This window comes from Amblyomma mixtum, chromosome 3, assembly GCF_055824585.1.
Source record: "Amblyomma mixtum isolate Tamu chromosome 3, ASM5582458v1, whole genome shotgun sequence".
NCBI lineage: Eukaryota > Metazoa > Arthropoda > Arachnida > Ixodida > Ixodidae > Amblyomma > Amblyomma mixtum.
In genome coordinates, this window is record NC_143014.1 from 139,820,061 (window position 1) to 139,836,449 (window position 16,389).

The window sequence follows — 16,389 nt, forward strand, 5'->3', positions numbered from 1 at the left end:
GGCACGCATTGCCTGCTTTTCTGGCGCTATTTCTGAGCAGACAGCTCTCGAAGACCGTGGCACTGAGCACTTGACCGAGTTGGAAAGCTTTCTAAGCATACAGGCTGCTTCGTTACTTCCGCAACATGGTTCTCGACTAGCGGTTGTGGTCGCACTCCTAATGGGGTTCCTTATATCAATCCCTTTTATATCCACATCGTTAGTATAGCCATAAACCTCTTTCTTCTCCTCTTCCCTTCCACCATCAAGAGTAACTCGAGAGAAATTGATCGTTCATGCCGACATCTTTTTCTCAAAAAAACATCTCTCTCTCTCTCCCTCTGTGCGACTGCGCAAGATTCGAGTGTTCACTGTTCACTGAAATGAATAGAATCAAGCAAAGCAATGCCAGACGCTGGAACAAACCCTGCAACAAATGCGGTACGAACGGTGGCACAAGCTTTAAAAAAGCACAGCTGCAATGATGATGATGATGATAAATCCTTCTCTGCAGCGGATGGTACCATCTTTGAATCCTACCAAATAAAAAAAGGGAGACGAGCAAAAAAGTAAAACAAAATGCTATCTGCGCAATGTCTGAACAATGTTTTCGGAAGTATTTTTTTTTATTATTATTCCGGCCATTTCTGCATGCTGTTCGTCCGGTTCGTCTTTGAGGCGGTGGCACTGATCTCCACTAGGGGGATGGCGGTGGTAGGTACTCCACTAAGGCAACTAGGGGCATGACTAGAGGTCCGGATGTTGGGTCATAGAATGTAGGCTGCCTCGACGTACGCGATCCCCTACCGCCGCTCTACAGAGCTTCGCAAGCTGGATGTAGCGGGAGAGGAAGGGTGGCAGATAGGAAAGGCAGCACGTGGCGGGAGTTACTGCCACTGATGCGTTAAAGAACCCCAGGTGGTCGAAATTTCCGGAGCCCTCCACTACGGCGTCTCTCGTAGCCTTAGTCGCTTTCGGACGTTAAACCCCATAAACCAAACCAAAAAACCCATTCAAGTCAGATTAGCCATTCAAGTCATCGGGGTAGTTGCCGCTAAGAACATGCATTGAGGTATCGCTCTAATCGGTTGCGAGCAGCTATATTTTTTAAATTCCTTTAAATTATTGAGTCCACGCAGATCCTCTAAATTTGACTTGAAGAGTACTCGCAAAGACAACCTATACAGATCTGCTGCTGTAGAATATGACCATCAAAATAATTTCAGTCCCTTAAAATCTGCAACTTATTCCTGCTGAAAATGCAGTGTTCTTCAGAAAGATGTCTTCGTTCACAGATTTCCCGCGTTCCAACGCAGACAATTCGAACGAGCTTCAATATACAACCAAGCAATCAGGCTTCTATGTATATGACACAAAGACAAACATGACACAAAGCGGCAACGACAGGAAATAGTGAACATTCTGTTTCCCTCTCTTCTTGTTTCTGTACTATTTTTGTAGTTCATACACGTCCGATCAACTGGTCCTAGTCTACTTTGTCAATGTCCACGCAATGCTTCATACCACGAAGAAACAGATACTTGTCTCAATAATTTCAAGTTCCCATAAATGCAGTACTTCGCCAGTACCAAAACAATGGCATAGGCTCAAAACTTGCAGTCTTTTGAAGCTCTGCTTAACCGATTCAAGGGCAACAGATGAGTTTCACATGCCCCCAGAGGTGCCATGATGGAGCGCAGAGCGCAGTTTCCATAGTGCAGTTTGGAGCAGGTGGCAATAAACGGAGTAGAAAAACATGCACTTTATTGCCGTGCTTCTGTCTTGAAACATGGCGACTACTGTAACACTGGTGCGGAATACGTATACAGAGCAACTAAGCCAACGTCAAAAAAAAAAATTACATTCACTTTTAAGGCTTCCACACAGGCTCACAACCGTTTCCCGATCTACAACAGTAGACCAAGGCCCTCAATTTCATTTGCGCATGTTCTTGCAGAAGACAGAACATAATAACCTTACCAATCGAAGGTAGACTATGGCTCACCTATGAAAATAGCAAATTTCATATTCTTTTTGTTATAGCCACCAACAAAGTTAAAATTAAGGCACTGAGCCACAGGAGGCACATCTGTACCTGTACGACAAATGACACTAAAATTAATACCTGCGTGATATAACCACATCATTCAGGAAATAATTCAACTAGGGTTACAATGGAGGAACCTGAAAATCACCTCCAATAAGAACAGTGTACATATGAACAGTCATTTAATGAAATTACTTTGACAAACATATACATAATGCAGGATGACCTAGAACTCCCAGAAATGTCCAATTAAATAAAAGAAAAAAAAGTGAGTCTCCAGCTCTTCCATTCCAAACTAGAAGAAAAAAAGATGAGCTACTCCTTGTGTGCTTCATAGGAGTGCGCTGTGTAAAATTTCATACACAACACGCTTGCGGAAGTATGGCATGTGCTGCTGTGTGAACTGGAAGGGTGCATCACGGGAGATGCACTCTGCGAATTGACAGGTGAACATGCCACAGTCACTGATATTCTGCTGCTGTGGTACATCTTCCGCCACGATGAACTTCCATTCATCCCAGTTAATGCCATGCTTGCGTTTATGCAAACTTTCCTGCTCAAGGTACTCCCTCAGCCGGTCTATGCATTTCGCATTCGCGAGTGCAGCCCCATAACTGTCATACAGGGCAATCTCAGACCTCCTGAAGTCCACGACTGCCAAGAACCAGTGCCCGCCCAAGTGTATAGGCACTAATACTATGTGGTAGCTGAACAGGTCGATTTTGCGCGTCCAGCGCTTCAGACCCTCGTGGCCATCGCGACGCAGCTTAGTGAAAAAGAAAGTATTGAATGCATAGACCCGAACGGAGCCTTTCTCAGAGCGGTTGACGAGCATGCTCATATAGAAATTTATGACCGTGTCATTGATCCACTGGTTTTCGCTCAAGGTCATCATATCGGCACGCGTAACGACAAGGCTGAAGCCTCTTGCCAACACCTCTTCTTGCGGGCATGGTTTCAACGCCGCCTCCACTTCAGCTTGCATCGCAGCTGAAAGCTCGGGAGGTGCGAACTTCCCGGGAACGGGGGCTGGCGGCTCTGGCTCTTCGTGCTTCTCGTCACAAGTCTCGCCGGCGGTGACGATCTCACGTTTCAAATCACCAAACCAGTCTGCAGAACCTAAATAGACAGAGTCTACAATTCTCGGCTGCTGCCCGGGCTTCGCCGAGGGGTACGTAGAGTCTTGGCGGGATGGTGAAAGCTCCCAGGGATGCGCAGTGAAGAGCTTCAAGTCGTACTCACCGAGGGCCTTAGTGATTGATGGGTGTTGCTGGTGGCCGTCGGGACTCTGAATTTCCTTGTCAAGCTTAAATTCGCTGTCAGCGAATCTTTGCAGCGTAAACTTGTAGCACAAAAGCTCGTCCACTTGCGCCAGCGCTAAGCTGGCCCTTGAGCTGAGTAGGCCGGTTTCATTTGCTGCACCGCCGCCTAACTTCGCACTCGCCGCACGTCGCGAGCGACGCTTGTAGAAGGGTTCAGAGCGGTTACGTACTTCTACGCTGGCCATCCACAACGCCCAGTCCCTCCGTTTTGACAACAAGCATTTCGAATGCCAGCGCGCAGCGTCACACGCATTAGCGTTGCTTACGTCCGAGCATCGAGTGAACGCACCCAAATCAGGCATCTCGTGCGGTGCTGGCACAGGCATACTGGCGCGCAGAGCGTCCAGGCGTTGGTCCACCGCGTTCAGCACCGGCACCATAATGAAAATGTCACCTGAGAACGGCCACGACGTACTATAGACACAAAATTTGTAAACTGTGCGGCAGATTCGAGCGTTCACTGTTCACTGAATTGAATAGAATCAAGCAAAACAATGCCAGACGCTGGTACGAACCTTGCAACAAATGCGGTACGAACGGTGGCACAAGCCTTAAAGAACAGCAGCTGCAATGATGATGATTATGATGATGATCAATCCTTCTCTGTGGCGGATGGTACCATTTTTGAATCCTACCAAATAAAAAAAAGGGAGACGAGCAAAAAAGCAAAACAAAAATGCTATCTGCACAATATCTGAATAATGTATTCGGAAGTATTTTTTTTATTACGGCCATTTCTGCACGGCGTTCGTCCGGTTCGTCTTTGAGGCGGTGGCACTGATCTCCACTACGGGGTTGGCGGTGGTGGGCACTCCACTAGGGTAACTAGGGGCATGACTAGGGGGCTGGATGTTGGGTCATAGGGTGTAGGCTGCCTCGACGTGCGCGATCCTCTACTGCCGCTATACAGAGCTTCGAAACCTGGATGTGGCGGGAGAGGAAGGGTGACAGATAGGAAAGGCAGCACGTGGCGGGAGTTACTGCCACATGTGCATCCAGCGTCTCTAAACGTGTCTATGGCCGCCGCGGTGCCTCAGGGGTTATGGCGCTCGACTGCTGACACGAAAAACGCGGGATGGATCCCTGCCACGACGGTCGAACTTCGATGGGGGCGAAATTCTAGAGGTCGGTGTACTCTGTGATGTCAGCGGGCGATACAGAACGCCAGGTGGTAGAAATTTCCGGAGCCCTTCAGTACTGGTTTGGTTTGGTTTTGTGGGGTTTAACGTCCCAAAGCGACTAAGGCTATGAGAGACGCCGTAGTGAAGGGCTCCGGAAATTTCGACCACCTGGGGTTCTTTAACGTGCACTGACATCGCACAGTACACGGGCCTCTAGAATTTCTCCTCCAAAGAAATTCTAGCCGCCGCGGCCGGGATCGAACCCGCGTCTTTTGGGTCAGCAGCCGAGCACCATAGCCACTGAGCCACCGCGGCGGCCCCTTCAGTACTGCGTCCATCATAGCCCTGGTCACTTTGGTATGTTAAACCCCCATAAACCATACACGTGCCTATGGAAAAACGTCGCAGACAGTTCACAAGGAGTGCAGCTGGGCGTGTGTGGCAAAATGGATATACATTCGAGCTAATTTACAACGAAACTGATGGTCGCGCTGATTGCGTTCGTGGTATCTGCGGTTCAAAGTATGTGCACTTTTTATTCCACAGCCAGAAATACGAAGCCCGACGAAACTTGCGTTTGATTCATAGTAAAGTTCGTTATGCGCATCGGCTTCTTGGAAGGTCACTCCTTCGTCTAAGGAGACGAAGGTGTGACCGTCTGTGGCTACACTACTCGGATGTCCCAGTGATGCCGCGGATGGCCTCTTTCGAGGAGGGCTTTCCGAGAACTCGCTCGCAGGATGATTCAGGACTGCGGCTCCGGTGACAGCAGCGCATGCTGACGGCCGCATGCGTGAAGACCCGGCTGCGGGGTGGACCCCGCGATCACAAGCGAACAAAAGATTCTCTGACAGAGTGCACTTCAGACCGGAGGAGAGAGGCCGTTTACTCCTGTCGCAACGGGACCGCCTCATCTCAGACTGAACCGATATAGCAGGCTGTACAAATTGTACATACAGTTTGCCTCTAATTCCAACTCGTGCTGCTGGCTCCTTCGGCGTTCCTTTTATATTAGACGCTGCGGCGGTCATCCAATAACACGTGCTCTGCCAAACACGACCGTACATATATATTCCCTGAACTGCCACATTTCCGAAATAATCCCGCCTTCTTGTCGCGCTGATGCAGTGTGATTGATTTATCGTCATTTACTTAAAGCCCAAAAATTCTCGGTATAAGTTTTCGTTTTCCCATACACCACCCACTGGCACTTCATCTGCTGCACCACGGCATTAGCGTTGCCCCCACTTGTAAGGTGAGAATTAAAAGCGGGTTAGAGAACATCTGGAGGAATTCTGGGCGTTCAAATTCTAAATACGCCCATCCCGGATCATGCATTCAAGCCATCAGCGTTACTGCAGTGGCGCACGAAAGCATTTGAGGGATAAATCATAGTCTCTAACGCAATATTACCTACAGAGAAAGGCGACGAAACGAAATAAACGTACAAGAAGTGCTGAATTAAAATGCAGGTTTACTGATAAGAGGTATAAACAGCCAAATTATAGAAAATACGGGAAAATGAAGGCAAGGAAGCGAAAATTATCGTTTTAGGGTGACATTAGCAAAATTCGGATGAGGGAACATGCAATCTTCTAAGGTAAGCAAACACGACAGATGCAGTCACCATAGTCTAAACCGCCGAGAAGAGATACTGGACCTTGCGCCTGACCATGAACGGAGGCCACTGCTACCACTTTACGGAGTGTCTCTGATGACGTCTTCGCTGGAGGTGCAGCAGGGACGCTTTGAGTGAAATGCTGTTTCCAGACGCAGCGGTTTGACGCTCCTTCAGGAGGAGAAAGGCGACAGCATGCCCGCTGCCGTCTCCACCATGATGGCCATGAACACATCGCTGCCCCGACAGCCCACGACGAGCAGACGATGCAGACGCTCCTTGAACTGAGTGACGCAATACGCGGGTAGCTGCAAGTCGGAGTCAGCTCCTCCCGAAATGCCCGCTGAAAACCCCGTACACTTGACCATGGACCCCAGCGCAAGCACCGTGATGAGCTCAGGAACGGTGGCTGAGGGCACCAGTGGGCTGCCTCTAAGCGCCACTTTCGCAAGTCGTACCAAAAATGACAGGCTTTATTCGGAGGCCATGCTAATGATTATTTTGTTCCCTTAGCAGAGCTACTCCAGTTACCTAGGAAGAGGAACACTGCAGGGAAAGGTATATCCCTTAGAAAAATTTTTAGTAACATTCTTTAGAAATTCTTTCGACAGATATTAATAGAACCTATCAACATTCAACAGAAAGTCTTATGAATGTCTTTATACTCTGTAGTAACAACCTAACAACCGTCTTCCCACCATTGGCCACCGTAATCCAAAAGACTCAAGTACGTAGAAAGTCTTCAGACTTCCTATGATCCCCTTATCGACAGTTTCTATGCACTTCCTACTACCCCCTTACCGACAATGTCTACCAACACCCTATCGACGGTCTTCCGACAATTGGCCACCGTTATCCAAAACACTCAAGTACATAGAAAGTCTTTACACTTCTAATCAACCACATACCAACAATGTCTTCCGACAATTGGCCACCATTATTCAAAAGACTCAAGTACGAAGAAAGTATAATTGCTACATCAACTTATCAACATTGGGAAAAGTGTGCGTTAACTACATTGTATGACTTTTATCAACATTGTTTCATCACTTCAAAATCACTTTGTGCACACTGTATCCTAGACTGCTTAAAGAATAATAGAAGCAAAATACAAATTATTACATCCATTTATTGCACACAAGCATACTTAAGCACTACAAGACGTGCATAACACATAAAAAAATTTTACAGAAAACAATAGGGGAATAGAATATTGCCTTCGGCACAGTTCCCCTCAGTTCCCTCTTAGTAACAATGATTGACACACAGAAACTGAAAAACAAAGGGTTTTAATTCACAACATTTCGGCTGGAGGACCAGCCTTTTTCGAGTATACTACAGCATTCGAAACAAAAGCTGTGCACTTCAAATGTAGTACACTTGAAAACGGCTGGCCCTCCAACCAATACGTCGTGAATTAAATCCTGCTAAATTTTTGATACATATATAGAAGGTCATGTTCAGATAAGAACGGCCATGACCATTTTTTGTTTTCGATCAAATTATTATATATGATGGGAAAATGTGTCCACACAAAGGAATGAACCTTAGTTTTTCAAGAAACTTAGTAGTTTTCTCGGAAAAAAATGGCATGTCACAAGAGATGGAGAATGTCGCTTTTGGCACTTCGCAAAGTTGCAAGTTTGAAGCTTCATTGCATGCGCAATAAATTTTTTCCGCACATCAGCATTTTTTCATAAACTCTTTGCAACTTGTACAATAAGAAAAAATACAAAAATCTTTTCTTGCGGTTTGAACCTTCCGAGTAAAAAACTGCAAACTTAGCTTCTGGAGCCATGCAGTGCAAAAAAGGCCCTTTTCAGGGGATCCTTAGGGCAGGATGCCTAAAGATCTCACCGCTGAATATTTTTCTCAACATTTTTCAGCTACTTTTGCTCACCTCAGGCAAGTTCTATAGCTCTAGACTTGACATATTTTTCAATATTGCCTCAAAATTCGCCGAAGTTCAAAAACATCAAAAAAGTTTACAACGGTAGACGTGCAGGCTAGTTGGTGAACCATGATTCTTTAAAACAGCGCAAAAGACAGGGACACAGATAGAAAAGACACACACAGCGCTGTGTGACTACTTTGACTTGGATTTTAAAAAAAACATCAACGAATTTTGCTAAAATTTGCCTGAATAACCCTCAATGCATGATAATTTTAAAGCACTAGAAATGTGTTGCATTATATTGTTTTCAATTACAAAAATAATCACAAAACTGAGTTCATGTATTTGCTATCTAGAATTGCTTATTAGTGCCTCTTAGAAATAGTAGCTGTCAGAAATTTGATTTAGCACTCACTGAATGTGGTTACATTTTATTTACCACAATATCCAAACCATTCTCAATGCTTGTAGATCTTCTATTCACTTGTTAGCAGTGCTCTTAATGCATCAAAATGGGAATAAATTCGCTATTTCACTTAATGTCTCAAGAACTGGCTGGTGGTGGTCAAATGTTTTTTGTATTCTCTAATTTATTCAGCATATGGTCCACTGGTATATATAATTGATTCTTTAAAAATATTAGACCATTTATCAGTTATCAGAAAAATTTTTATATATAAAAGTTATTAATGCGTTTCTGAAGTAGGCGTTTCCGAACCTGCATCTATTTACCTCTGTGTTCAATGGTTCTACAGGGCACTGTCAGGATACAAAACGTTGTCTCCTGAGGGGAACAATTTATCTGCAAGGTTTCTAATCAGGAGGAGTTTTAATCGGGAGGCATTTTACAAATGTGATGCCGCTTCATGTGCAGATTACAATTCAGGAAATCGTAACAAGAAATAAACGGCAGCAGTTGATTTCGGTTTCCGCACAGTATATTTTCCAGCACGAAGAACAAACCAAATCACAGTCTCTTCCATTCCGAAGCAGCGGTGGAGGCCACGTAGGATGCACTGCCTACTTTTGACTGAATGTACTTGCACCTGTGGAGCGTCTGAACTCCAAGCACTTTCTTTGCCAGTTTCCATTCTTCCTTCTCCATTTCGCGAAAGTGTGCAAGCTCCCTCTGTGGCAGCTCCAGAATGGTGATGTTCTTTAGAGTTCCTTGAATTGCGTCTATGAAGCCTCTGGCTGTGTGTATGGCCTCACTTGCAGGCTTTCGCAAGTTATGTTGTGATGCTCGATGGTGTGATGCTGCACCATGTTTCCTCATGAATTGTGACACTGTCCACATGATGGCATTCTCACTTTCGAAAATTTTGAAATGAGCAGCGAGGACGAGGTGTTGATTGCTACATGGGAATACGGTTAGCTAGTTAAAAAAAAACTCTGACGGCTTCATCGTTTATCAGTAAATTTCTATGAATGGCCATGAAATTGATTCCCCAGAACTATATTAGATCTGTGCAAGCAAGAGTAATACATGAAGAAAAACACAGCTGCAAGAGAGCTGCAATTGCTTTGCATTTTGATTTCGCCGAAAACTGGACAGTTGTGCTTCCAGACGCAGCACAAGCGTACTAATGGCAGAAAAAGCAGGTAACCGTGTTTATCAGCGTTGTCACGTCAAGAAAATCGACTTGGAACTACACCATTATTTCCAACGATATATCTCCTGATTCAGCTCATGCATGCTTGGCTCTGTCGAAAATCAAGGCACACCTCGAATACAACATGCCAATCTTCACCAAGATATGTGAGCGCAGGGCTCCCACTCACTTCAAGAATAAATATCAGTTTCATGAGCTGCAAAGCAGTGAATGTCAAGAGACGAAATGGATGTCTTCGGCCACTGGACAAAGCAAAAATGCTTGCGATGGCGTTGATGGGCTAGTGAAACATTGAGCAGTCCAACCACAACTTGCGGATGCCTGCAAGTGAGGCCATACACACAGCCAGAGGCTTCGTAGACACAATTCAAGGAACGCTAAAGGACACCACTATTCTGGAGCTCCCACCGAAGAAGCTTGCAGACTTTCGCAAAATGAAGAAGGAAGAATAGAAAACTGGCAAAGAAAGTGCCTGGAGTTCAGACGCTCCACCTGTGGAAGTGCGTTCAGTCAACTGAAGGCAGTGCATCCTACGTGGCCTCCACCGCTGCTTCAGAATGGAAGAGACTGTGATTTGGTTTGTGCTTCGTGCTGGACAATCTACTGTGCAGAAACTGAAGTCAACTGCTCCCATTTATTTCTTGTTACGATTTTCTGAATTGCAATCTGCACATGAAGTGGCATCGCATTTGTAAATTACCTCCCGATTAAAAGTCCTCCTGATTAAAAACCTTGCAGATAAACTGTTCCCCTCAGGAGATGACGTTTTGTCTCCTTACAGTGTCCTGTAGGACTTTTGAACACAGAGGTAAATAGATGCAGGTTCGGAAACGCCGACTTCAGAAACGCATTAATAATAACTTTTATATATAAAATTTTTTCTAATAACCAAGAAATTATTTAATATTTTTAACGAATCGATTATATATACCAATGGACCGTACGTCGTATGATAAATAAATTACAGAATACAAAAAATATTTGACCGCCACCAGCCAGTTCTTGAGACATCAGGCGAAATAGCGAATTTATTCCCATTCTTACGCATTAAGAGCGCTGCTAACAAGCAAATAGAAGCTCTACCAGCATTGAGAATGGTTCGGATATTGTGGTAAATAAAATGTAACCACGTTCAGTGAGTGCTAAATCAAATTTCTGACAGCCACTATTTCTAAGAGGCAGTAATCATCAATTCTAAATAGCAAATACATGATTTCAGTTTTGTGATTATTTCTGTAATTTAGAACAATATAATGCAACACTTTTCTAGTGCTTTAAAATTATCAAGCATTGAGGATTATTCAGGCAAATTTTAACAAAATTCGATGATGATGTTTTTTTTTTAAATTCAAGTCAAATAGTCATTTTTTAGACGTTTTTGAACTTCAGCCAATTTTGAGGCAATATTTGAAAAATATCTGTCAAGGCTAGAGCTACAGAACTTCCCTGAGGTGAGCAAAAGTAGCTGAAAAATACTGCGAAAAATATCCAGTGGTGAGATCTTTAGGCATCCTGCCCTAAGGCTGCACTAAAAAGTGCCCTTTTTGCACCACATAGCTTCAGAAGCGAAGTCTGCAATTTTTTACTCGGAAGGTTAAAACGGCAAAAAAAACATTTTTTCTTGTTTTTTTTTTCTTACTGTAGAAGTTGCAAAGAATTTATGAAAAAATGCTGATGTGCAGAAAAAATTGATTGTGCATGCAATGAGGCTTCAAACTTGCAACTTTGGGAAGTGCCAAAAACGACATTCTCCACCTCTTGTGACATGCAATTTTTTTGTGAGAAAACTACAAAGCTTCTTGAAAAACTAAGGTTCATTCCTTTGTGTGGACACATTTGCCCACCATATATAAAAATTTAATTGAAAACAAAAAATGGTCATGGGACCTCGATTACTGTTCGTATTTGAACACGCCCAGATATATACCAGGTGTTTCAGGGAAGACTAAGTAATTTTCAAAAAATAGGTTTTTTAGATAAATATATGGCTTTTTCAGCATAGAACTACCAGTGAAGGTGGGCACCAGAAAACTGGTGAATTGTCTTATGTAGTAAGCTGGTCAACTAATTTTTATTAATGAACCTTTTAACTATCAGAGCTAGTTGCAATTAAAGAGATTTCTAGCAGTTACATACACTTAAAGGCCTGCTTGACCGAAATTTTTCAAACCTCAAAAAGGTTGTTTTTTCATAGTACACCCCTGTATTATGCTACCCACAAAACATTACTTTCCAGTTTCAAGCAGTTAAGGTGCCAACGGCCCGTCAAAATCAGAGTTCTCAATATCGAAACAGGAAAAACATGCGCCATTGCCGCCCGACGGAAGTGACGCACGTTTGAGACATGTTCGGAACGTCTGCTCGTTGCGGCTCGCGCAAATCGCTGGTACCGGTGGTGCGTGCAGCACTTTGCGCAATAAATTACTGGTTATATATGAAAACACACATCTTAAAATGAATGAAACACCCTAGAAAATTTTTAAACGTGTTTTATTTGCTGTAGTAGACTAGAAAACTCCTCGCTCAACCTCAGTGAAGATGATTGCGTCGCAATGCTAGTGAGCGTTGTTTGCCTGGCAGTATTCGATTATATGTTGTGCAAAGTTCGGACATAGCAGAGGAAGGAAGCATATTCAAATGGAGGCCAAGTAGAAGAAGTGCTTGTATTATCAGGCCGGCTTTTTTGAGCGGGCACGCGCATGCCAACAGCACATGTGCGCTCTGCTGTGCATGCAATATGGTTGTCTTGATTTAAAAAAAATGACTTGCCTTCTCCTTTTCCTTCTCATTTTTCTCCCCTGTCGAAAGGTATTCCTGCCTATGCATAGGAATTTGGAACAGCTGCTGTGAACGCGAGGTAAATCTATAAAAACAGCTGGTGTCTAAAAAGGGAGCTCTAAAGAATTAAGCGCTGTGTTAAGCGAAAGAATATGCCACAAGCAAAATTTGTTGCTAAATTAATATATATTTATCTCTTCGAGGACCGTGGCATCAATGCGGTGCCGATGGTGGGTTGGTTCATCTTTGCGCGCCTCGGTCAGGCATGCCACTGCGCGTTGCAAAATACATGCTGGTTCAAATGAACAAAGACTTATGTGCTGCATTCATCGCTGTATTTAACTAGAATCTCTCAAACCCCGTGGACTGCAGAGACGGAAAAGTTTTTCTAATCTTTTCAAACCACACAGCTGGTCAGAACCCCAGGCTGCCAGACCAGTCAACCGTATATGCCTAGCACGCAGATTACCGGTAGGCAGTGTATCTGTATCGACTGAGTAATAATGCAGAACATATAATCAAAATTATGTGTTGTCTTCCTCTGAAAATATTATAATTCAAATAACATGCGTTCAGGTCTCTGAGGTCTTGGAGACGTGACTCGGATGGTCATGCTAAAGCTTCCTGTAATCAACCTCACGTATGAACGGCGTGAGGCAGTAAGAAATTCGAAGTTTTCAGTAATGCTCATGTGGCCTTCCAGGATTCTCAGCCCAGCCTGTGAATTTTCGAGGCAGCAGATACACTCGGTGCACGACGGCATTATTGTGCACTGGGCATAGCTGTACCTGCAATAAACGTGTGCGTGTTGATTCCAATTCAGACGAAGCAGACCTCTCCTTAGACTTCTGCCTGGTGTAAGCAACGTGACGTCAAACGAGCGTTGCTCGATGAGCAAAGCCATCTACTTTAGCTTCTGAACCTGCTAAAGGCCGTTGTACGATCGCTTTTGAGCGGATCTGCCAGGCAGGCGGACTGGCGGACCGCCCGACCAGACAATAGGCAACCGCCCCGTCCGGCGGGCGGGAGGAAAGTTGGTGAACTTCAACTTTCGGGCGGACGAGCGAACCGCCTGGCGACCGAATTGCAGCGATTGGCTGCTTTTTACGTGACGTAGGCATCCGCTCCTGCCGGGGCAAGATGGCCGTCCGTCGACTGAACTGGGGAGCGAGGCATAGGTCGTGGCTGTAGTGGTGGCAGCTATGTCGCGAGGCATACTATATTGGCCACATGTTGACATTACGAGTGTTCAGAGCGACTGCGAACTTCTCCGCGTGCAGCAGCGGCGAGCAGCGACAGTTTCCCGAGTTGAAATCGACGCTGATGTAGTTGACAGAGCGCCTCTTCAAACCGACGCAAGACCTACGCGTTGGCGGTGTCACGAAGTGTTTATATGGAGCTGTTTGTGGTTGCTGCAAGCGTTCCTAATTCCTGCGAGGATCATCCCGCACAGCGGCGAGCAACAGCTGCTCACGGTGAACTTTTGTAAGTGCATGAGCTGCCTAGCACAGTGACTAGTGTCCGCGTAGTGAAAGTGATTGCGATCGGAGCGAGTGCTTTTACATCAAGGCAGTGAAATGTGCATCTGCGAGAGCTCACTACACACGCCGTGCTTTCCGAATGCTGAAATGAACGTGGCGTTGTGCAGCTAGTCGCATTCGTTGCGATGGTTGCAGTGATCGCGACCGAAGCGTGCACATGACGTTTTCTGCTACGCATTCATTACCATTTGGATCGCAATTCGTGTTGGCACTGTGCTTGAGAATTGTCGTATGTGCGACGTGACGCGAGCTTGGGTGCACGGGCGTTGGACTGTTTTCTGCGGCGACAACAGCAATGTCGCCATCCTTCTGCGCCTTGGTGCTCCATTCAATACATTTTATGATGATGGGTGCTCGGGTTACGACGCGCCGGAAGAACTGTGTAACCTGTGTGAAAACATCGGTGCAGTGCAAATGTATCTTCGGGAGCGTCATTTCTTTTTATTTCCTGCCGGCTGTGCGCACATTTGCCTGCAATAAACATATCGGCGTGATGAATGGGTGACTGAACACTTCCTCTAGCCATTTCGGTTTAGGTTGTAACAACATGGTATTACGCGATTACAAACAACTAGAATCGTTGCCGCTTTTAAATCACGGCTGGTTGACAGTGTACAAATCTCTAATATGTGCCAACTCATAACTCTGTTTCTCATCAGCATTTCAACTGATGTAGTGCAGAAAAAAAAAGTGTGGCAGCAGCTTATGCAATGAAAACGGTCCACAGAGCAAGTTGGGCATAACGAGTTTTGATGAAAAACAAAAAAAAATGAGAAAACCTTTGCCATTGCTTTTTTTTCTCTTTTTGCTTAGCAGTGTTAAGTCAATATTGACAAATGCTTGGCAATATTAAGTTGAAGTGGGATGTTGGTTCCCACTGCAGTCAGAAAAATGCAGTGGTCTTGAAGCGCCTCATTGGCAATGACAGTGCTTGTTGTTGATTTTGCTTATGGTCCCTTTCGATTGGGAGATCAGTGGTAGGAAACTGGATGTGTTCATAATGCTATTGTTGCAGAGCTGCTCGCGAAATGGGCTTTATTGGTGTTAAGAAGTTGTTCAAAAGCGCTTCCTGGGTCAACCACAGCAATTTGTTTAACAAGCCATTCTTGAAGCCTTGAGACGATGTCGTCGATGCACTTGCATATGTCTATCTGCTACCTTCATTTGCCTGTGACTGCTTGCAACAGACATGATTACTTGCAGACTGCAAAATAAGCCCTGTGGAACTGGTAAAGCTACTCTAGGAACAAAGACGACGGTAACAACACCACTGCACAGGGTAGCAATTCTTGCTCTGTTGTCGTCCCTTAGCACAGTTTACGACATGCCAACTTGCCACCGGTGCACCCCACAGTACGCTATGATCAAGTTCTGTGAAATTTACAGAAAGCAACAACGGGAGAAGAAGCAGGTTGTGTAGGCATATCTAGTGCATGCTGTGCAGATAGCTTCCTGCCTTATTATAGCCTGGCCCCTCTGTTTCTAACCATTCATCACCCAGCACCTATGGCCCTATTTGTGTTATTGGCATGTGCTACAAATCACCAAACACATTTCATACTCTTGACCCTGCTAGATTGCTTTGGCCCATTAAGTTTTTTCATCCAAATCGGCCAGCTTTTAGAAAACATTTCTGCAATAGCCAACTTTTTCTTGGTCTTCACGACATGCACCTTGACTGCAACATTCCCCTATGATGCTTTTGTTCTTTGCTTTGAAAAAGCATGCGATTCCCTTATTTATGTAAGGCTGGTTTTCTCGTGCTTTAACTTGCATCCAATAGCTCTAAACTGGATCCAAGCTTAAACAGCCAGCCTTCGGCAGATTTCCCTTGCCAATTCTTATGCATCCTGCCTTTTCCTGCAATCCCGAACGTCCCCCGAGGCACTCCTTTGGGCCTCAGCTTTTTATTACTTGCATTATTACCGTCCCTTCAGTGTTTTGTCACATGCCTTCACTGACAGCTATATGGGGTCTGCCATATTGCAATCAATACCAGCATTTCAGTTCTCCAAAACAACATTTAACATACCCTGGATTGGCCTGTTTACTAATGTTACTAAGAATGCACTAATATTGTTTTTTTAATGTCAGCATTACATTTTGCCAACTTATAAGGCCTTCCGATAAAGGCATATTCACTGTATACTGGTTCAAATACCTAATAATCCTCATACACCCATCCACAACCCATGATATTTACACTCGACGTGTCCTTAGTATCACCGTCTTCCAAGTTGCTTGCGTTCAAATCCCCTGTGTGGCATCAGCTTGTGTATTCGAATGGCACATGCCACAAAATCTAACTTAACTAGAATCCTGGAATGAGTTCAGACCTGAGGCACTTGTTTTATTCTCTCAGACTATTTTTGAAGCTCCAGTGTAACAGCACTAAAAGTGAATATTCAAATTTCTGCATGTCGTGCAGAAACTGCAGATTTTTTTAAACTGTTTATTGTCACATAACCAACTAGTC

At 44.7% G+C, this 16,389-nt stretch overlaps 1 protein-coding gene across 1 annotated transcript; it reads right to left on the reverse strand.

Moving 5' to 3' along the window:
- Positions 1–650: 650 nt before the first annotated feature.
- Positions 651–3,857, reverse strand: LOC149352152 (uncharacterized). Its single transcript, XM_089577120.1, has one exon. The coding sequence runs from the start codon at positions 3,726–3,728 to the stop codon at positions 2,358–2,360; it is 1,371 nt and encodes a 456-aa protein (XP_089433246.1). The 5' UTR covers positions 3,729–3,857; the 3' UTR covers positions 651–2,357.
- Between the last annotated feature and the right edge of the window lie 12,532 nt (positions 3,858–16,389).